Below are 23957 nucleotides of genomic sequence, written 5' to 3' on the forward strand. Positions count from 1 at the left end.
AGAGAGTGTATGTGGAGAGGATGTTTCCACTAGTGGGAGAGTCCAGGACCTGAGGTCATAGCCTCAGAATTAAAGGACGTTCCTTTAGGAAGAGGATGAGGAGGAATTTAATTAGTCAGACGGTGGTGAATCTGTGGAATTCACTGCCACACAAGGCTGTGGAGGCCATATCAGTGGATATTTTTAAGGCAGAGATAGATAGATTCTTGATTAGTACGGGTGTCAAGTGTTATGGGGAGATAGCAGGAGAATGGGGTTAGGAGGGAGAGATAGATCATTCATGAGTGAATGGCAGAGCAGACTTGATGGGCCGAATGACCTAATTCTGCTCCTATCACTTATGTACTGAGTGAAATATATATAATTTGAAGGGAAGCTTGCATTATTGGGAATATGGAAATGATGCTGAGCCTGGACAGAGGTCAATGCATAAGATGATACTGTGAGAAAATTGATATAAAGAAACTGATAGCTAGGGTATAATGTTAATTAAATCATTTATGGATGAACTAGAATCATGCCATTTTTTGCTTGTAGGTGTTATCTTTTTTGGACTCTTCATGTGTATGAATATTAAAGCTCAGATTGTAAGGGCATGGTTTATTTATCATTGCTTTTCGTCAATCTCTTAAAAATGGACATGGTTGAACCTAGTAATATCCAAGAGTACAAAGGAGCTGAAATGCTAAAAAAAAAAACACTTTTCTAAATGAATGCATGCTTGGCTTTGTAACTTTCTTCTTCAAGTGAAAATAATCTCTATAGTCAGAGAGACTAAAAAATCTGACTGGATTTAGGAGAGAAATATTGCATGAGATTTCATTGATATTTCCCCTGTATGGACTTCATGGATGGATGTGAATTATTGAGTTGCATTATATTCGTGACTGGAACCTGGAGACTGAACCTAAGTACAAAGAATCTTTTATATAACTTCTTTTAAATAATTATTATTTTTAAACATTTCTTCATATTACTTCAAATGGGTTTAAAGCAGACAGACAAGCTCATTGTGCTGCAGAGACACTTTAACGCAGTAGGGACTCATTGAAACAGAATTTATGATCAATGTTCAGTCTTGGTCCTCCATGCTAAAGGGCCTGTCCCACTTTCCTGAGTTATTCACGAATTCTCCCGAGTTTTCAAACTCGCAGAATGTTCGTAACGAGTCCGTAGGAGTCCGTGGATATATTGTAGCGGCACGTTATGCCAGCCTTAGGTACTCGGGGTTATTTTGTTACTCGTGGACATTTTTCATCGCTGAAAAAACCTCCCGACTTACCTGATGCCCCGAGTACCTACGGCTGGCATAACGAGCTGCTACGATATATCCACGGACTCTTACGTCCTCCTACGGACTCGTTACGAACATTCTGTAAGTTTGAAAACTCGGGAGAATTCGTGATTAACTCAGGAGAGTTCATGAATAACTCGGGAAAGTGGGACAGGCCCTTTACTCTGCATTTATCTTGGATGATTCAACCAACCCAATTTGATCAGACTGGTGTGATGTTGTACAGCAACAGGGCCTTCAGTTACTTCATATGTCACCTAGAGCAACACCTAGTCACAAAACTACTGAAACAATCTGACAGGAATGGTTCTTCATCCTGTCAAAAGGTTTGAATAGTGGAGATTTAAAAGCAATCAGAAACTCATCAACATATTACAATAAATAATAAAAATGTAAAAGAAAATAAGGAAAGGAAAACCCACAAAAAAACGTAAATGTTTAAAAAGTTAACTTAGAGAAACAAGGAACTGTAGATGGTGATTTACAACAAATTGCTGGAGTAACTCAGAGGGGCAGCTGCCTAACCCGCTGAGTTACTCCAGGACTTTGTGACAAAATTAACTTAATCTGGACTATACGAGCTGACCTCCCCATTGAAATGAATCAACGTGTCCTTCCAAAGACAGCTCTAATCCAGTGGAAGTTGTAAATTCCACAGCTAGAAATTGCTGTAACTTTGCACTACCGTTCATGGCCGGAATAAGCTTAAATGTCAATACATTCAAGACTTCCACGCTGAGATGTGAATTTGAGTAGATCCTTAACTTTCCGGCACATAGATGGGGAAGTGGCAGCAGTCAAGAGTTCACCGAATACTCCGGGCAATGGCTGTATTTGTGATTTCCATAATTGAGCATGTTTCTTCTTTTCTAAAACCATGAGACAATTTGAGATATTTCCTAATTGGTGGCACAGTTGCGCTGCAGCAAGTACATCTGTCCCTTTGCTCCATCGAACTGGTTTTGATTCTGACCTCCAGAGCAGTCTGCAAAAGATTTGCATGTTTTCACCGCCACACTGTGACCTTCCCCCCACATGCTTCAGGTTACTGTCACATCCCATCAAAATGTTTCATGTTTAGCCTCTGTAAATTAGCGACTGTAAATTGCCCCTGGAGGAAGTGGATGGCAGGAGGAGCGAGATGGGGTAAATGGGCATTTAAAGAGAATGCAGGGTTATAAGTGGGAGAGAGCGATTGCTGGGATTGTTTAGAGGAATGGCATAGATTTGTAGGGCTGATGGATGCCTTCTCTTAATATTCAAGTTTTTACACACATTTAATACAGGTTGAACACGGATTTCCCTTGTGGAGGAGTGAGGAGGGTGGAGGATGGGGGTGGAGGCGGTGGCCTGAAGGTCGGAAGCCGGGGCTGTCCCCTCCAGCTTCCCTCGCCTCCTCCCCGACCACCGCCGCTGTCACCTCCTCCTTCTCCCATAGAGTTGCCAACATACTGCACCTTGACACCGACAGCAGGTGAGTGGAAAGGGAGCCCCACGGTGTCCGAGGGGGCACACTGAGACATAAAGTGCTGGAGTTACTCAGCCAACAAAATCAGTCTGAGGAAGGGTCCCGATGTCATCTCTCTGTGTTCTCCAGAGATCCTGACCCGCTGAATTACTCCAGCACTTTGTGTCCTGTCGGTGGGTGAAGAAGGGCTCGCTGGTGCAACTTGCGAGTCGGGAGTGGGGTCGGAAGCCGGGGGTACAAACGGCCGGGGAGACGGCGGGAGCCCGGGATGGGTCGGCAGGTCAGTCCGCTAAATCCGACATCTGTTGTAAGGGGGTTGGTAAAACGAGGGGTTACTGTATTGCCTTTGCGAAACAGTTAGCAGGGAAGATTGAGAGCACAGTTGATTCTTTCTCGACAGAGGGACACGACCGGAAAGAGCACTCACCACTCGCAACGCCGCCTGTGGCCGCCCATGGAATTTCAACTGAGCTCTCGATATATTGTCCGGATTATAGGGGTGGGCAGACCATCAGTTGCCAGAAAATCAGTGTTCAACATTCAATGTGCCTAGTTAATCTAGATTAATTATAGATCGGAAATTATTACTGAACCAAACATTTGAGAATTATTGTGTCACTTGAAAGTTATTCGGAAGGAATTATCGTGTCACTCACTGCAAAGCTATGGTCCTAGTGGAGATCTGCCACCAAACAATAATGAAAATAAAGCATATAGTTTATGTGAGGTTTTCAAGCCAGTTCTTTTCATGAGACCAAACCATAAGAGTCTATATCAAACTATTTGGTCTCTGCTAGTGATTCAAGTTTAGTTTAGTTTAGTTAAGTTTAGTTTATTGTCATGTGTACCAAGGTACAATGAAAGGCTTTTGTTGCACGCTGACCAGTCAGCGGAAAGACAATACATGATTACAATCTAGCCATTCACAGTGTACTGATACATGTTGAAGGGAATAACATGAATTACGTATCGTCCAAGGTAAAGCTAGTAAAGTCCGATAAAGGATAGTCTGCGGGTCACCAATCAGGTAGCTATTAGTTCAGGACTGCTCTCTGGTTGTGGGAGGATGGTTCAGTTGCCTGATAACAGCTGGGAAAAACTGTCTCTGAATCTGGAGGCGTGCGTTTTCACACTTCTATTTCTTTTTCCCAATGGGAGAGGGGAGAAGAGTGAGTGGCCAGGGTGCGACTTGTCTTTGATTATGCTGCTGGCCTTGCCGAGGCAGCGTGAGGTATAAATAGAGTAAATGGAAGGGAGGTTGGTCTGGGCTGCGTCCACAATTCTCTGCAATTTATTGCTGTCATGGCTGGAGCTATTCCCAAACCAACCTGTAATGCATCGTGATAAAATGCTTTCTATAGCGCATCGGTAGAAGTTGGTAAGTGTCCATTTTGCTGTAATTTTATAAAACTGTGTGAGCTGACCAAGAATATCAAATGAATTGTCAACTTTTACAATCCTGAACAACTCATGGACTGATGTTTAGCATATAATTCTCTACACAAGTAAGATAAAATGGGTTTGGGAGCCATATTGAGAACAGTCGTGACTTATCTTTCTCCAACCTTGGAAACTGTTGATGGATCATGCATCTTGGGTTTGACCTCAGTGTTAATCATGTGGTGAACAAGTCGGCTACATAGTGATTTCCCTGTCCAATCTCTCTGTCTTTTTGAAAGCTCTGGGGTGCATCTTTCATCTGTAGAAATTCAGAAATAAACAATTCTGCTTTGGCCATTATTTTTCCTTGTTGCAAATAAACTCACTGCAGTTTTGCTACATTTGTCCTGCTGGAGGGGCATATCTAGAGATAAACAGGACCTTGTGCACCACCCGCTCCTAGTTAATAATAATTCATACATACTGGGATAGAAAAAATTACACTTAATACGGTGTAGGAAATAACAGCAGATGCTGGTTTAAATCGAAGATAGACACAAAATGCTGGAGTACCATCTCTGGAGAGAAGGAATGGGTGGAGTTTCGGGTCGAGACCCTTCTTCAGACCCGAAACTCACCCATTCCTTCTCTCCAGTGATGCTGCCTGCCCGCTGAGTTACTCCAGCATTTTGTGTCTCTCTCAGAATACATACTATTTTTAGGAAGATAATTGGAATGGAGGCCTGTGACACTTTGCCCATCCCTGTACATCAATATGAATTGTGCTACTTACTATGACACTCCTGACATAGCCAGCTGTCTCCAGAGCCTGATAAAAATAAAGACTGCAGATAAGAATTTTTTATAATGGCAGTGCAAGTTAGGCAATGGGTTGCAAATTTAGCGCATTGTTATATTTTTACAGTGTTCTTACTTACTGTTTTACTGGTCTCCCTTTGGTACAATTAAGGATGCATTCAGCAAGTGACAATATATAAAACATATTATATTTCTGACAACAGTTGCTAAATAGCAAGTGATAATTTAGAAATAGGAGAATGTAGGGAGGACTGTACATAGGGTTGCCAACTGTCCTGTATTAGCCGGGGCATCCCGTATATTGGGCTAAATTGGTTTGTCCCATACGGGACCGCACTTGTCCCGTATTTGACTGCTACTACTCCGGTCGAGACGACTGTCGGGTCGGAGCGCTGCATCCGGCCCCGCCTCACCCGTCCTGACATAGTGCGGCCTATGGAATGCAGCAGCGGCGCCTCGCCCGTGGCCCCATCGGTCGGCAGCCCGACCAGCTGTCTGACCTTCGGACCTTCGCTTACCGCCGACACCACCACCCCTCATTTTCAAGGCTGATCATCGGTTCATGAGTTGGATGGGGTGCTGGATTTTGCGCCCACTCCTTAGCTGGTCCGCCGGCTGGGCACTGTGTGCAGTCAAGCACCTGGGCCAACATCATTCACCCAGCCACAGCCGAGTCGGTCAACGAATTGCCGTCGGGAATTTGTCCCTTATTTCGACCTTTTGTCCCTTATTTGGGAGTGAGAAAGTTGGCAATCCTAACTGTACATGTTCATTTGTGACTTCACAAAAGCATTCAACCCTTTCGACTTGTGGAACAGCCTACTCAACATTGCTGACAAGCCATGATTCAAATCAACAAGTCATCATGGATCCAAACACAATGCAGCCTAGACTGAAGAGATGGTTGTCTTATCAATTTAACTCTCTTCTCATTCTTCCTCACCACATTTTTGCACTTCACTTCCAAGAATCTCCCCACTGGACCTAATCTACAAGATGAATGGGAGACTGATCCACTTTCAGTGGAATCGTGAAAGGCTTGGATAGAGTGGATGTGGAGAGGATGTTTCCACTCGTGGGAGAGTCTAGGACGAACGTTCCTTTAGAAAGGAGATGAGGAAGAATTTGTTTAGTCAGAGGGTGGTGAATCTGTGGAATCGTTTGCTACAGAAGGCTGTGGAGGATAAATAATGGATATTTTTAAGGCAGAGATAGATAGATTCTCGATTAGTATGGGTGTCAGGTGTTATGGGGAGATAGCAGGAGAATGGGGATGGAGACGGAGAGATAGATCCGCCATGATTGAATGGCGGAGCAGATTTGATGGGCCAAATTGCCTAATTCTGCTCCTACCACTTCTGACCTCATGGCTTTTGTCACCTCTAGTCAAGAGCTTGTTCACTGATTATATGGGAGAACACTAATCACCCGGATAGCTCGTTTTCCAACATAAGTGTCCAAAATGATCCCTCCTCAAGTCAGAATGTTCACATACTGTTTCAGGGAACCTATCTTGGATTCACCTAACAAAATCTGTCCCATCTGACTGCCTATTCTATCTGTGCCTCTTATAATTTTATAAACGTCTAACAGGTCTTCTAAGGTTCTATTCCTTTCCAACAACCTAGCTTGCACAACTTCCATTGAAAGTTACTGCACAGTAATTGCTTTTTTTCCTCCCTCTAACTTGGAGATATGGTCAATGGCATTTCCATCAGCCACTGTATTTTGCTTTCAGATGGAGAACATTACAGTTTAGTCAATGCTGGGATTTGAAAACTCTGCATAGACTGGATTCTGAATCTGTGAGCTCCTGGTCTGAATGAGAATGATCATTTTATTTAACCAGAAACATTTAATTCTGGGTAATTGCTCTATGCTCAAAATAAAATTCTTATCAAAACCAATTTAGTTGCTTAGGAAAGCTTAAATCAACAGCTTTCCCAGTAGAAGAATAATAGGGGGTGCATGTCAGTTTACGGGTACTGCACAGACAGCCAGTAGCTGCTAACTTGAAATTTAAAATTTGCAAAGGGAAAACTAATTTTGAAAAAAAAAAAAAAATCAGGGTTACGTTTAAAATAATTAAAATGCCACCTTGCTAAGGTCATCGATGACGTTTTGTTGTTCCATAACTTGCATCCGAAGAAACTCAATTTCTTTCTCTTCGTGATTCTGGTCCAGGTCGTTTAGAGAGCTTGGTCGTCGTATGGCCCCCACTCTCTCCTTCTGCATGGAGAATTAAAGAGTCTGAGCAACATTTAACTGCATTTGGGGAAAAAATGTTGAAAATGTAATCATTCTGCATCTTTCCAACCTCTTTGACAAGGCAATTGTCTCACTGTTACGAATAATACATCATAAATCATGAGCCCAACGAATCCAGAACAAATTGGAAATACTGCAGTGATATCACTCAAAAGCAGGGGTTTCTTAAAACTACTGTATGCACTTTTTAAAATAGAATCTGCATAACTCTTTACTGAAGGGTAAATATATTGTTGCATTTATATTAAATATATTATCGCATTTACACAGTGTTCGTAACAAGTGAAGCAACAATGTTCATGTTGTCTCTTTTATGTGCATTGGGCCGCTCCTTGAAATCTGGATATGTTTCCGTTGCCACCCCTCTTAAGCTCTGAATGAATTATACATCTGTGTATGTTTTGAAGACATCAACAAAAATGAAAACCTACCTTAAAAATAAACAAATACAAGCACTCCCCGACTTACATAATAGGAGAATTATGCAAAGTCGCACTTACGTGAACAATTGGTCAGTCGGTCAGTGGATATTTTTAAGGTACAGATGGACAAATTCTTGATTAGAATGGGTGTCAAGGGTTATGGGGAGGAGGCAGGAAAATGGGATTAGGAGGCAGAGATCAGCCATGATTGAATGGCAGAGTAGACGCAATGGGCCGAATGGCCTAATGCTACTCCTATAACTTGTGAACTTGTGAACAGTTCACATTAGGTGGTCCCGTTTCCAGAATGACCTGTGCTATTACAAAGGGAGGATGGCAAGGCTTCCCGTCTGCCTCTTAGATATAAAAGCCTCACCCTGGCTCGGTGCGACACTGGGAAGGTGAGTGATATCGAGGGAGGCAGTGGAGAGCAACTCCTGGCCATGTCGCCAACATCTTCCACAAGGTGGAACAGCGAACCATGCATCATCTGGTTGCCATGGCTGTTGTTGCGACTCACGTTGTAACCCCTGGCCGACAGCGCTTTCATCAGGATGCGCTGGGTCGCCATGGGGCTCCCTCCCCTCTCATCAACTGCTGCTTCTTCCTGTCACCCATTGTTTTGTCCGCTCCACCACTCCCCCTCCATCTCCCCAGAGTCAAGGTGTCAGTGACAGCGGGGAGAAGAAGGCAGTGGTGGAGGGGAGGGAGGGGAGGGGGGGGGGGGGGGGGGGGGGGGGGCTACAACGTGAGCCGTAACTGCAACCAGCAGCTGATGAGGAAGAGCTCACTGGTGCAGACCAGTGGCATCGACACCTATTTTTAAGGTGAAACTCATTTTAAGTAGGATTTCTTCTAACCTAATGGCTAACCGTCCCGTAAGATTTGAGTAGCACACTTTTAGTTGATCCCTTGCCATCAATATCCTCCCTTACTTTGTGAAAAGGAAAACACACCAGCAACTCCAATCCCCACAGCTCTCGATACCTTTTCCTGTAAAATTAATGGACCGTAAATCATAGGCTTCGATTCTAGAATTTAATGACAAACTCATCCTGAGAGCATTGAACCCAGGTGAAAATGGCTTATCATAGAGTATATGTTTAAATCAGACTGATCCAGTGCTTTAACACCACAAGTCTTTAATGAGCATTGTCTATAATTCCACATAGATTAGCATTGAGTTTTATTTTGTCATAGTCACACAGCACAGAAACAGCCCCTTTGGCCAACCAAGATGCCTCATCTAACCTAATCCCATTTGCTGTAATTTTTCCCATATCCCTCTGAACCTTTCCTATCCATTATTCACCCCTTCATTAATATGTGGAACTGACAGCTTAATTGCTTAAAGGATGAGGTTGTTTCAATGCTTATGTACAATTGTCTGCTCAGCAACACACGGTGTTGCACAATAACATCGAGGTAAAGGAGAGACCACGCATTGGGAGAACTCAGATAGAGTAAGGATTACGAAGACAGAGCGAAGAGGAATAACACCTGAGAATGAAACATTGCAGGAATTACGATATCTAACAAAGATACTGCGGAAGAAAGGGAAGAGAAATAGCAATATTTATTAGGGTAGAAACAGGGACACAGCTGTGAAGAATACAAAAGTAGACTCCATGTGGATTGAGATAAGAGGTAAAAGATAATAAGGAATAAATCACATCAATAGGTGCAATCTACAGATTAATTAGGTGGGAGAGCTAGAGCAAGATATATGTAGTCAAATTAGGGAAAATCCACAATAATGAGGGATTTCAACAAAGCTCTTTATTAATTAAATTGAAGGGGTGGATAATGAGATAGTGAATAGAATCTTCAATTTACCATATATCCCTTTGAGATACAATCTGTTAAAAAATCAACAAAAGAGAATTAGCTATTAAAAGGGAGAATTAACTTGTGCAGCTAAGAAGTATAATTAAGGGAATGTTTAGCCCCATAGTAAAATATGATTCAAGATGATAATAGAAAAAAACATAAGGACGATGAAAACCTGACTAAAAGAGTGAACAAAGTTGAAATAGAGTCTGAGAACAGAACCCGAGAATCTGAAGAAGGGTTCTCAACTGAAATGTCACCCATTCTTTATCTCCAAGTCCGTGACCATCCATATTATGCAGGCCACACATGATTTACTATGTCATTATAAGGGCATCCCTCCAAGGAAGAAAGTACCAGTCTACCCAGACTCTCCTTCGAACTCAAGCCCTCCGGTCCTATTGAATAGGACTGAACCGAAGAATCCGGGATATCAAAGGGTGGAGGAGTTTGCTTCATGACCAACAATAACTGGTGCAACCCTAGGAATATTAAGACGCTTTCTCGTTCCTACTCGCTGGACCTGGAGCATCTGACTATCTCATGCCGTCCATTCTACATTCCCCGGGAGTTCAGCTCAGTGATCATCACAGCCGTCTACATACCACCGCATGCGGACACCAACGTGGCACTATCGGCCCTACACGATGTGTTATGTCGACACCAAAACAAGAACCCTGATGCGGCTATGATGGTGGCTGGAGATTTTAATAAGGCAAATCTCAAAAAGGTCATGCCTAACTTCTGCCAACACATCATGTGTGTCACCAGGGGGGGAATCACTTTGGATCACTGCTACACGCCGTTCAAGAAAGGCTACAAGGCCGTTTCTCTCCCTTCTTTTGGGAAATCTGACCACGCTGCCATTTTCCCGCTGCCGGAGTATAAACAACGGATAGTACGGGAAGCGGCAGTGACGAGGGACGTGAAGCGGTGGTCTGACCATTCAGAGCCATGCTGCAAGATGCACTGAGCGATGTCGACTGGAATATGTTCCAAGCAAGTTCCAGAGATGTCAGTGTGTTCGCGGAAGCGGTCACGGACTTCATGGCAACAATAGCCGATAACATCGTCCCCACGGTAAGGGTTAGCATCTTTCCTAATCAAAAATCTTGGGTGGACAGGTCCATTCGCGTTGCCTTGAATGCTCACACCGCTGCTTACAACTCTGGCCTGGCATCCGGCAATATGAATTACTACAAAGCAGAGTCCTATAGACTGCGAAGGGTGGTGAAGGACACAAAATGGAGGTACAGGGTCAGGATGGAGTCGCAGATGGTGCTGCGGGACACCAGGCGCCTTTGGCAGGGTCTACGGACTATAACTAACTACCAGAGCAACCCCCCCTCAACCGGGAGTGCTGGCACCTCCCTAGCTGATGACCTGAACTCTTTTTACACACGATTCGAGACGGGCAACATCACCCCTAGCTTGCCGGCTAACGACAACACCGCCAGCATGCTGGCTAGCGAGGCTGGAGGGAGGTCCACCGCTGGGGATGTGCACACATTCTCGATGACCGAGCATGACACGAGGAGGGCTCTGACGAGTGTGAACACGAGGAAAGCTGTAGGTCCAGACTAAAGTCTTGTGCTACTCAGCTTGCTCCAGTGCTCACACAATATTCAACCTCTCACTGGCCAAGTCCGTTGTATCTGCCTGCTTCAAAGGATCAACCATTGTAACAGTGCAAAAAAAAAATGCCTCTCCAGCCTGTCTGAATGACTACCGACCGGTGGCCCTCACCTCGGTAGTCATGAAATGCTTCGAGAGGCTGATCAAGAACCACATCTGCGCCTTCCTCCCTCGCATCATGGACCTGCTGCAGTTCGCATACCGTTCGAACAGATCCACGGATGATGCGGTCTCCCAGGTTCTGCACACCGCTCTCTCTCACCTTGACAGCCAGAAGGGGGGCTATGTGAGGATGCTGCTCATTGACCAGTTCAGCTTTCAACACGATAGTCCCCACCAAACTTGCTGAGAAGCTGCTGGAACTGGGACTGAACACTCCCCTGTGTGCCTGGGTCCTGGACTTTCTCACCGCCAGGCTCCAGGTGGTCAAGATGGGGAGACATACCTTCAACCCCCTCACCCTGAGCACAGGATCCCCCCAGGGTTGCGTCCTCAGCCCCCCCTACTGTACACCCTGTACACACATGACTGTGTGGCTAGGTTCAGCTCCAACTCGATAATCAAGTTTGCTGATGACACTGTGGTGGTGGGCCTGATCTCCGATAACAATGAGAAGGCCTACCGGGAGGAGGTGGCTGATCTGGCACGCTGGTGTCAGGACAACAGCCTCCTCTTGAATGTCACAAAAACTAAGGAGCTGATTGTGGACTTTAGAAGGGCTCAACATTCGAGGACGTACATGCCACTGGAGATAAATGGGACTACTGTGGATAGGGTGAGCAGCTTTAAATACCTGGGAGTCCACATCACAGAGGATCTGACATGGACATCACACGCTGCCGCACTGGTGAGTAAGGCAAGGCAGCGCCGTTACAACCTCCGGCAGCTGAGGGAATTCAGAGTCTTTCTGAGGATCCTTCAGTGCTTCTAGTCTGGGGCTGTAGAAAGCATCTTGTCCGGCAACATCACAATCTGGTTTGGGAACAGCTCTTCCCAGGACAGGAAGGCTCTGCAGAGTGTAGTGCGATCGGCCGAACGCCCAATGGGAACAGCACTCACACCTCTGCAGGACCTATACACCAGGAGGTGCAGATCCAGAGCCAGCAACATAATGAGGAACCCCTACCACCCCAGCAACGGACTGTTCCAGCTGCTACGGTCAGGCAAGTGCCTCCGTTGTCACGCTGTGAAAACAGAGAGGCTGAGACGGAGTTTCTTCCCACAGGCCATCAGGAATGTAAACTCCTATCTCACCAGGGACTAATGTACTAATTTACTGTTGTGTTGTGTCTTTTTTTTAATTTCTTTTCCTTAAATGTAAATACTGGTTCTGTTCTATTCTCTCCTGTTGTTCTGTTGTTTTTGCACAGTCCGCAGGCATTGCCACTTTCATTTCACTGCACCTCTTGTATGTGTATGTGACAAATAAGCTTGACTTGACTTGACTTGAATTGAATAATCTGTTCCTGAGCCATATATTCAATATTAACCAATGCTCTTTGGTGGAAAGAAATGTAAAATTATTCATATCCTCCAACTCCTTCCTCCTGGGTAATATTCACTATCGGATCCACGTAGCTTAAATCAGCCTAATGTTATTGTTTTTGTGCAAATTTCTCAATGCAACTGTTTCCAAAAGTTGAATTGGCTTTGATGCGAATTTCATTTTACACAAAGGCTTTAATTATGACTTGCTTGTATCATTCCAAAGTGTTTTCCTTGGAGATTTAACTCGGTTTCTATTCCAATTGGTTCTCAATGAGCCAACTTAATGAGATGAATTATTTTTGCGAAAAATAAATGTAAATTTGTAAAACCAAATTTATGACAAGCATATTTCACAAAGCGACTGATTATAATAACTAATCCACAGAACTTAAGCAATTATTCTGTGAAAATGTGACTGTGGTTAAACAAATGTATGTAAATTTTGGTTTATGGTGAGTGTGGAGAGTTGCCTGCAAAAGACTAGACTTGGAATTTCCACACTCATTTGTTGACAATGCATTTAAATGAGTGAATATACCATCAAGTTGCCAGTCTGAAGAAGGGTCACGACACGAAACGTCACCCATTCCTTCTCTCCGCCCATTGCTGTGTCCCACTGAGTTACTACAGCATTTTGTGTCTATCATATTGTTGAGATTCAAGTCAAGCCAAGTGATTATATAGCATATAGACTAAGTGGGACCCGTTGGGTCCCATGTGCACACGGGAGGGCTGGTCCCCCGACGCAATATTCCACCTCTCCACCAATTCCATTATTGGTGGCCAGTGGGGGGGGCTTTCTGGAGTGCTGGTATGGGTTATTGGGGTGGCAGCTCATTCCCTCAAGCCAGATCTGCTGGCAGCTCACTCACGGCTGGTGGGCTGGCAGTTGACTCATGACTATTCCTTGAAATTCCTTTTCAAGCAGGGTGCAAGGCCACCAAATTCAAATCCATTTTCCTACCATTTCAAGCAGGGTGCAAGGCCACCAAATTCAAGTGCAGTTTCTTACCACTTTGAGCAGGGCGCAAGGCCACCAAATTCAAGTGCAGTTTCCTACCACTTCAAGCAGGGCGCAAGGCCACCAAATTCAAGTGCAGTTTCCTAGCACTTCAAGCAGGGTGCAAGGCCACCAAATTCAAGTGCAGTTTCCAACCACTTCAAGCAGGGTGCAAGGCCACCAAATTCACGTGCAGTTTCATACCACTTCTAGCTGGATCCAAGGCCACCAACTTCAAGTGCAGTTTCATACTACTTTCAGCAGGGTGCAAGGCCACCAAATTCAGTGCAGTTCCATACCACTTCAAGCAGGATGCAAGGACACCAAATTCAAGTGCAGTTTCATTCCATTTCAGGCAGGGTGCAAGTCCACCAAATTCAAATGCAGCTTCATACCATTTCATGCAGGGTGAAACCACCATAAAACCACACAAAACATCAAACTCACAGTTTAGTAGACATTCAGTGTGTTCAGTTGATTCACAGCTCAGACAGAGTCATGACCTCTCCCTCCCCCATCATGCAGAGACTGCGCCACACCCACACTTCCGGGTTTTATAACCCCTCCCCCTCCCACCAGAAACGGTGTGGCTTTCATGGTGTGATTAGCAGGAGAGAGATTCTCAACATTTTTTAAACACTAATAACACTTATTTTTCATTGATGGGAAGGATTATCTGCACCTTCTCAGCAGAGGGGGACTGAGTAAGATGGCCAAACATCACAGCCATAAATGGTAGCGTTTTATCTAAAATCAATATACAGTGCAAACAGGAAGTAAGTGCATTTGTAGTAGTGCCTTTCAACTTCAAGCCAAAGTTCCCAAGCAACCATTTGCAGTAAGTAGTGCCTTTCAACTTCAAGCCAAAGCACCCAAGCCACCATTGGCAGTAAGTAGTGCCTTTCAACTTCATGCCACCATTTGCAGTAAATAGTGCCTTTCAACTTCAAGCCAAAGCACCCAAGCCACCATTTGCAGTAAGTAGTGCCTTTCAACTTCAAGCCAAAGCACCCAAGCCACCATTTACAGTAAGTAGTGCCTTTCAACTTCAAACCAAAGCACCCAAGCCACCATTGGCAGTAAGTAGTGCCTTTCAACCTCATGCCACCATTTGCAGTAAGTAGTGCCTTTCAAATTCAAGCCAAAGCTCCCAAGCCACCATTTGCAGTAAATAGTGCCTTTCAACTTCAAGCCAAAGCACCCGCCATCATTTGCAGTAAGTAGTGCCTTTCAACTTCAAGCCAAAGCACCCAAGCCACCATTTGCAGTAAGTAGTGCCTTTCAACTTCAAGCCAAAGCACCCAAGCCACCATTTGCAGTAAGTAGTGCCTTTCAACTTCAAGCCAAAGCTCCCAAGCCACCATTTGCAGTAAGTAGTGCCTTTCAACTTCAAACCAAAGCACCCAAGCCACCTTTGGCAGTAAGTAGTGCCTTTCAACCTCATGCCACCATTTGCAGTAAGTAGTGCCTTTCAACTTCAAGCCAAAGCACCCAAGCCACCATTTGCAGTAAGTAGTGCCTTTCAACTTCAAGCCAAGGCACCCAAGCCACCATTTGCAGTAAGTAGTGTATTTCATCTTCAAGCAAAACACCCAAGCCACCATTTGCAGTAGGTAGTGCCTTTCAGCTTCAAGCCAAAGCACCCAAGCCACCATTTGCAGTAAGTAGTGCCTTTCAACGTCAAGCCAAAGCACCCAAGCCACCATTTGCAGTGTAGTGCCTTTCAACTTCAAGCCAAAGCACCCAAACAACCATTTGCAGGCAGTGCCTTTTTACCACAAACAAACCATATTTTCATTTTCAAACAACATTAAGGGGACTCACAGTTGTGTAGACATTTGTTCAGTGTTATTCAGAGCTCAAAGAGACGTGACCCTTGGCTTCATCCATCTTGCAGAGACTGAGTGAGGCACACCACTTCCTGGTTTTATAGTCCCTCCCCCTCCCTCCAGCAGGGGCAGCAGAGAGAATGGTGAATTTTTAATAAACATTAATATCTCTCTGATTTGTCATCGATGGGAAAACTCCTCTGCACCCGTAAGGCAGAGGGGGGCTCTGAGCAAGGTGGCCAAAAATGACGGTCGTAGGTGGCGGCGTTCTGTCGGAAATTGCAGCACAGTGGGCCAAAAGTGGTCAAGATCAGCGTTTTAGTAATATAGATATCGCATTTATGCTATATACTAGCATATATATATGGCATATTGAGATATAAGGAGTGTATACATACTGGAACTTTTCCTTGGAGGCATGACCTTATAGAGGCATACCGTGACCAGGTCATTCAACAGGACTGGTGGGCTTGATTTGTGTGGAAAATCCGGATCGGCCAAGTCTATTGTCCCTGCAGCGGTGATTTTATTTGAAGATACTAAAACTATTGGGACCTGTTGGATCCCGTCCCCTCAACGCTGCGCTGCGACATCACGCATACACTAACCACCCCCCCCTTGATATTATATTAATATTATCCATTCACTCCTTTTACCCTATCCCTCGCCCTATGCACTCAAGCATAGCCCCCAACTGCCAAGGCACGGCTAGAGAGGGAGAGGAAGGGGTAGATTGAAATGACAGAGAGAGAGAGAGGTTAGAGAATGCGAGAGAGGGCAGAGATAGAGAGGGCAGAGGGAGTGAGGGGGCAGAGGGAGAGAGGGGGCAGAGGGAGAGAGGGGGCAGAGGGGCAGAGGGGTGAGAGGGGCAGAGGGGTGAGAGGGGTCGGGGGGGAGGGGGGAGAGGTCCTCCCTACCCCTCGAATGCAACTTAATCTCTAATTTTCCACACAACAATGTTGAGGTTGCTGTCAACATAATTTTTCTGTAATGATGACTTGCTTGGTTTATGTTCCTCTGTGTATTTCTCTAAAAAACCTCTGAGAGATTTGTTTTCCAATTTCCACAGTGGAATTCCAGCAATGCCTTGCACAGATCACTCAAAAACTCAGATTTGCGACTGGAGCCAGAAGTAAATGTAATGAGGAGACAATGGGTATTTCGCTTGGGTAGTCTACACCCCAGCCGTATCACTTTCTCTAATTTTAGATAGCCCTTGTCTTCTCCCTCCTCTCCCTTCCCAGCTCTCCTTCTAGTCCTACTGTCTCCGTCTCTTCCTTTGTTCCTCCCCCCCACATCAGTCTGAAGAAGGGTCTCAACCCGAAAAGTCGCCTATTGCTTCTCTCCATAGATGCTGCCTCACCCGCTGAGTTTCTCCAGCATTTTTTGTCTACCTTCGATTTATCCAGCATCTGCAGTTCTTTCTTAAATAGATCTTGGAGAAGACTGAACCAGTGGGCAGCGGCACGAACGAATGAACGGCCGACGGTGACACCCCCGGTTTCATCCCGGTGGTGGAATTTTCTTGTAAGATACTATGTTACCACGTTAATAATAACTTATTAATATTAATGTGTTAACATAGAAAACGTCATTGTAATCACAGTACAACTAGAGAAAATAGCACAACCTTTTAGCAAAGGCAAAAAAAAGGCTGATTAAGGCACTCGATCGTGAAAAAAAGGCTGATTTACGCTCTCGTTGGTAAAATCATCAAAAAAGGCATGCAAAGGCACATGCCATTTATGGCAAAATCCTGGCTCTACTCATAACATTAGGGATCGGGATGTGTGCATTTTCACACTTCTATTCCTCTTGTCTGATAGGAGAGGGGAGAAGGATGAGACTAATCCTTGATTATGCTGGTGGCCTTGCCGAGGCAGCATGAAGTGTCAATAGAGTCACAGGAATATGCCCAGGACATCTTTGTACCCAGGGAGAACGTACAAACTCCATACGGACAGGTCTATAAAGAAGGGTCTCGACCCGAAACGTCACCTATTCCTTCGCTCCATATATGCTGCCTCGCCCGCTGAGTTTCTCCATCATTTTTGTCTAACTCCATACAGACAGCACCCATAGTCGGAATCGAACCCGGGTCTCCAGCGCTGCAAGCACTGTGAGGCATCAACTCGACCACTGTGCCACCGTGCTGTCGGCCAAATGAATGATTACTCTCCATTTGCTACTTCACACCTTCACTTTTCTTTTCCTTCATCCCAATTCCTTCTACCTGCATAACTTGAGATGGCCCAACTCACTTAGGGAGGCACAGTGGTGCAGATAATCGAGCTGCTGCCTCACTGCGCCAGCAACCCAAGTTCAATCGTGACCTCGGGTGTTGTCTTTGTGAAGTGCGCACATTCACTCTGCGACTGTATGGGTTTCCTGCAAGTGCTCCAATTATCTGCCACATCCCAGCTTGTTAGTAGGGAAATGGCCGCTGTTAATGGCCCCACTGTGTTGTTTGTTTCAGTTTAGTTTATCGTCACGTGTACCGTGGGGAGGGAATGAGACAGCTCCTAGACTGTGGAACAGCATCCCTCTTCCCATCAGAACTGCCCCCTCCATCGACTCTTTTAAGTCGAGACTTAAAACTCATCTTTACTCTCAAGCCTTTCTTGCCATCCTCTGAGGGAGGGCTATATGTATGTATTTATGTATGTACTTAATCTATGAACCACTGTTGTATAACTTTAGTACCTCCACCAATGTAAAGCACTTTGATCAACGAGAGTTGTTTTTTAAATGTGCTATAGAAATAAAAGTGACTTGACTTGACTTGAATTGACTTGACAATGAGATAACATAGCACTGGTGTAGATGCGTGACAGCTCTGGTTGGTGGCGCGACTCACTGTTGCAGCGACCCCTACAGCCTGTCTGTCTTTTTTCCTTTTTTTGTCTAATTAAATGTAGTTGTTGTATTTTTCTTAATACTGTGTTTATGTGGGTGGGTAGGGGAAACTTTTAAAATCTCTTCTTTGCAAGGGAGACCCGACCTTTTCCCTGTTGGGTCTCCGTTGTCGTTGGGGCCTAGCACCGTGGAGCGGCCTCCAGCTGGAACGACCTGGGGGCTCCAGTCGCGGAGCCTGCGGTGATGCGGACTTACCATTGTGGGGCAGGCTGGCCTTGGAGCGTGGGGAGCGGTGGTGGTTCGCTGCTGCGGCCCGATTCCGGAGCTCGGAGGCTCCAGCAACGCAGCTTCTGTGGACTGTGATATCGGGAGCTCGAGGGTCCGGGTGGGAGACCGCTTTCCGGAGCTCCCGGAACGCAACTTCTCCAGTCCGTGTCGCAGGGTTGGAACGACCCGGAGCGGGGCCGTGCATCGCCCAGCGCGGCTTTAATGGCCACGGGACATTCCAGCGCCCGCCGGGGGCTCCAACTGTGACATTTAGACCTGGTGCGGGGCCGTACATCGCCCGGTGTGGCCTAAAATGGCCGTGGGACTTACCATCGCCCGCCTGGGGCTTCAACATCGGGAGAAAAATGGAGAGCAGGGGAGAGAAAAGACTTTGCCTTCCATCACAGTGAGGAGGAGGTTCACTATGATGGATGTTTGTGTGAATTAAATTGGTTGTGGGTCTAGTAGGAATCATATTTTTGTTTTTATGGCTGTAGAACCAGAGTTTCGTTTGAGCCTCACTGAGGTTCAAATGACAATAAATATTGTATTGTATTGTATTGTAGATGGTGGGTGTGAATTCAGTGGACCGAAGGGCCCATTTCTATGCTATATGATTCTATGCCTTCGATCTATTTTCATTCAGGTGATTTGCCACTTCATAACATTAAACCTCTCATAGATCTCAACGTCTGAAGTGTTGAATTGTAGGGGTAGTTGTGGAGGGTCACAGGTAGGCAGATTGGGACGACAATCAGCTGGTGTTGCCCTTGTGAAGATCATGTTTAACTGACCTTTCACAATCAGATATGGCCGAGCATGCTTCCACCAGCAGGAAGGATTCCAATTTTCACGGCTCCTATAATTATGGCAAAGGAGAATATCTACAATCAGGGCAAACACAGAAACAAGCCAGAGAAGGTCAAAGACACATCTGAGTTCACGGACAGAGGCCAGGGAAGATCTCTGATGTTATGAAGGGACCAGATGTGGCAAATCACATGAATGAAAATAAATCGACCACCATTCACTAACCAAGTCCTGCAGAGACTCTGACACATGAGAACAATAAGGACAAGGCAGTATCACCAGAGGCAGATGCAGCTGTCTGAAGACCAATCAAACATTCAAACTAGGTTGGCACGGTGACACAATGGTAGAGTTGCTGCCTCACAGCGCCTGAGACCCAGTTTCGATCCTGACTACGGGTGCCGTCTGTGTGGACTTTGCACAATCTCCCTGTGACCTTGTGGGTTTTTTCCTGGTGCTCCGGTTTCCTCCCACATTCCAAAGACGTGCAAGTTTGTAGGTTAATTGGCTTCTGTAAATTGTCCCTTGTGTGCAGGATAGAACTAGTGTGCTGGTCGTCTTGAACCCGGTGGCTGAAGGACCTGTCTCCATGCTGTACCTTTAAAGTAAACTAAACTAAACATTTATGGTACTGCAATAATCAATGAACAATATTAAAGTTGAATGGAAACAAAAGCATCTCTTAGTAATGTTATTAGTAAATGCCACACAGTAATTGCCATTAATGCTGTGAACAATTTAACAGAAAGCTTCTAGTGAGATTGTTTAGTGGAGCATGTGACCTTTGTATTTATTTAGAACATAATATGTATGGCAGCAAACCTGCTGTGACTAAAATGCTTCTCTTCTGGAGCATTCGAGTACAGAAAACATGTTTCTCACTGAAATAAAAAGGTTATGTTAGCTTGCCTAAAGGAATACAACTAATATTGTTTCAAAACAAAAGGTGATGTGTTCCTCTGGAAATAAAATGAATCAGGTATTGGAGCTTCATAACAGAAAGTGACCCAGTGTTTAATACTCCCTTGGAATATTGGTCTGCCAATAATTGGAACTGTTATTGATTTGTTTTCAAAGCTCTGATTCATGAGAATTTCATACAATCAGGTTAATTCAGACTTGTTGACATGACAGATGACATGACATGCTCAATACTAATATTATCATGGAACAAACTCCAGGGAGAGCAAGCTTTGCTCATCCTTGCTGGGAAACTCAATGTATTACAAATTCTACAACTTATTGAGGAATTTGGCAAACTTGTTCAGGAAGGTATGAGAAGCAAATCAATGTGCTGGAGTAACAGCAGGACCGTCAGCATCTCTGGAGAGAAGGAATGGGTGACGTTTCAGGTCGAGACCCTTCTTCAGGCTGAGAGTCAGGGGAGAGGGAAGCCTGAAGATATGGATGGGTATAAAGAGAATGTAAGTTGTGAAAAGGACAGACCAAAGCAGACCATGACCAAAGAAATGTAGAATGGTTCATTGTTGGCTGAGGGGAAGGTGACAAGGCATACAAACAGTAAATTTAATCAGTTCAGTGAAAAGAGTCAAACTAGAGTGGGGGAGGAACAGAGTGAGAGGGAAAGCAAGGGTTACTTGGATGAATATTGTTTGATTCAGTATGATATAAAACAGCCAAGACGCATGGGCTTTATGATGATGACCTACTCTAACATTATAGTGCCTTTTGTATAACCTCAGTGAGTTATGGTAAGGACTACAATCCTTTAGAAGGTTACCAATTAAATCAGCCTTTGATTTAATTTAGATTTGAACCAGGCTTCCATAAATGTCTAAGTTGCTGCAGCACCATCTCAGGTTTAGAAAGTGCAAGTAAAATACTTTGAAATGTTTGTATTTAAAGCATCTAGAATAAAGCTGCTGTGTTGATGAGGACTTTCCTTTTTCAGAAAGAATTCTTTATAAACATGCCAATTTATTTGCAGAGACTGCAACCTTGTTCATTCAAGAAGAACAATTCCTCTTACCCTTTGCTTGTAAAGATGGTTTGATATCAGCCTGTAAAGTGAAGCTCAGATGTTACCTCAGACAGGGAATAGCATCCAGGATTGGATGAGCTGACATGTTTTTTTCTAGTTAAACATTAGAAAGACCAAGATGATCAGTTTTGGTTCCCATCACAGGACCTGTTACAGAGCCGTTATCTCAAGCTCAATCCTCGCCACATATGAACCTTGGTTGTTCTTTCAGGAGGCCTTTTATCACCTACAGTCCCACCCCACCCACCACCTTTTTACCTCTACTTTTAACCTGAAGAAGGGTTCCAACCCAAAACATCACCTATTATTTTTCTCCAGAGATGCTGCCTGACCTGCTGAGTTACTCCAGCATTTTGTGTCTATCTTTGGTATAAATCCAGCATCTGACAATAGGGCCATTCAGCCCTTCGAGCCAGCACCGCCATTCAATGTGCTCATGGCTGATCATCCCCAATCAGTACCCCGTTCCTGCCTTCTCCCCATATTCCCTGACTCCGCAATCTTTAAGAGCCCTATCTAGCTCTCTCTTGAAAGTATCCAGAGAACCGGCCTCCACCGCCCTCTGAGGCAGAGAATTTCACAGACTCACAACTCTGTGTGAAGAAGTGTTTCCTCGTCTCCGTTCTAAATGGCTTACCCCTTATTCTTAAACTGTGGCCCCCGGTTCTGTATTCCCCCAACATCAGGAACATGTTTCCTATCTCTAGCGTGTCCAAACCCTTAATAATCTTATATTTTCAATAAGAACCCCTCTCATCCTTCTAAACTTCAGAATGTACAAGCCCAGCTGCTCCATTCTCTCAGCATATGACAGTCCCGCCATCCCAGGAATTAACCTTGTAAACCTATGCTGCACTCCCTCAATAGCAAGAATGTCCTTCCTCAAATTAGTGGACCAAAACTGCACACAATACTCCAGGTGTGGTCTCACTAGGCCCTATACAACTGCAGAAGGACCTCTTTGCTCCTATACTCAACTTTTGTTATGAAGGCCAACATGCCATTCGCTTTCTTCACTGCCTGCTGTACCTGCATGTTTACTTTAATTGACGATGAACAAGGACCCCCAGATCCCGTTGTACTTCCCCTTTTCCCAACTTGACACCATTTAGATAATAATCTGCCTTCCTGTTTGTGCTACCAAAGTGGATAACTTCACATTTATCCACATTAAACTGCATGTGCCATGCGTCTGCCCACTCACCCAACCTGTCCAATTCACCCTGCATTCGCATAGCATCCTGCTCACAGTTCACACTGCCACACAGTTTTGTGTCATCTGCAAATTTACAAACCTGGAGTTACTTCCTGCACAATGTTCATAATCTGATCATTTTTGATCCTGGGATGAACCTACAATCTATTATCAATGCCAACTCGGGAATATTCCCACCTCTATAGCATCATCTGACTTATTGTAGATTATCTGTTGTTGATATCCATGTTTTTGGAATCTCCAGCCTCTACTTTCCCAGTGTATGCCAATTGGATAACTCTGTATACATTTCAGATCATCCAAACGCCACTGCTATTCTTATTTGCAAATGTCTACCTGTCATCTTTATGCTTGCTAACCTTCACATTCTCTGATGTTGCATTGCCTTGATTTAAACAATTTCATTTCGTTATCTTGTTCTTTTAATCGGTTGAAAACAAAAGACTCAAAATGCTGGAGTGACTCAGGGGTCTTTGCATCTTTGCAGAACATGGAGAGTTGAGGTTTTGGGTCAGGACACTTTCAATGGGGACTGATTGAAGTAGTGGGGAGAAAGCTGGAAGAGAGGTGGCAGCAGGATTAGGCCTGGCAAGTGATAGGTGGATACAGGTGAGGCAGATGGGTGGACAAAGACCAGAAATGGGAAGACAAAAGGCTGTGAGAGAAGGAAATAAGGAGTGAAGACAAGCAAAATATGGTCAAAGGAAGAGATTTTAGTGGAAGAGGCGGGGGGAAGGGGAAAGCGTTGTTGTTGGTAATATTGTTTTCAATATTGTCTCCTAATATTGAAGAATTCAATGTTCATACTGTTGGGTTGTATGCTACCTGTGGAATATGAGGTGCTGATCCTCCAGTTTGTGTGTGGCCTCTCACTGGCAATGGAAGAGGCCCAGGACAGAAGTGTCGGTTTGGTAATGGGAAGTGGTTAAAATGGTCAGAAACAGGGAGATCTCGCCGGTCTTGGCTGACCGAGGGCAAGTGTTCAACAAAAAATGTCACCTGGTCCATGTTTGGTCTCGTTGACATAAAGGAGACCACATCGGGAGCATTGAATGCAGTAGCTGACTTTAGAACAATTGCATGTGAACCTCTGTCTCAACTAAAAGGACTGCTGGGTTCCCTGGTAGACAAAAATGCTGGAGAAACCCAGCGGGTGCAGCAGCTTCTATGGAGCGAAGGAAATAGGCTACGTTTCGGGCCAAAACGTCTGAAGAAGGGTTTCTGCCCGAAAAGTTGCCTATTTCCTTCACTGCATAGATGCTGCTGCACCCGCTGAGTATCTCCAGCATTTTTGTCTACCTTTGTTTTTCCAGCATCTGCAGTTCCTTCTTAAACACTGCTGGGTTCCCTGGATGGATATGAGGGAGGAGCTT

At 44.8% G+C, this 23957-nt stretch overlaps 1 protein-coding gene across 1 annotated transcript in view; it reads right to left on the reverse strand.

Moving 5' to 3' along the window:
* Positions 1–23957, reverse strand: part of jakmip3 (Janus kinase and microtubule interacting protein 3) — a 285672-nt gene that overhangs the window by 30319 nt on the left and 231396 nt on the right. Inside the window, exons 7-8 of the mRNA XM_033033654.1 lie at positions 7059–7190; positions 4936–4971 (exon numbers count right to left, since the gene is read on the reverse strand). Of these exons, the coding sequence (XP_032889545.1) occupies positions 4936–4971; positions 7059–7190 (168 nt within the window). The remainder of the gene's footprint in view (positions 1–4935; positions 4972–7058; positions 7191–23957) is intronic.

This window comes from Amblyraja radiata, chromosome 15 (genome assembly GCF_010909765.2).
Source record: "Amblyraja radiata isolate CabotCenter1 chromosome 15, sAmbRad1.1.pri, whole genome shotgun sequence".
In the NCBI taxonomy this organism is placed as follows: domain Eukaryota; kingdom Metazoa; phylum Chordata; class Chondrichthyes; order Rajiformes; family Rajidae; genus Amblyraja; species Amblyraja radiata.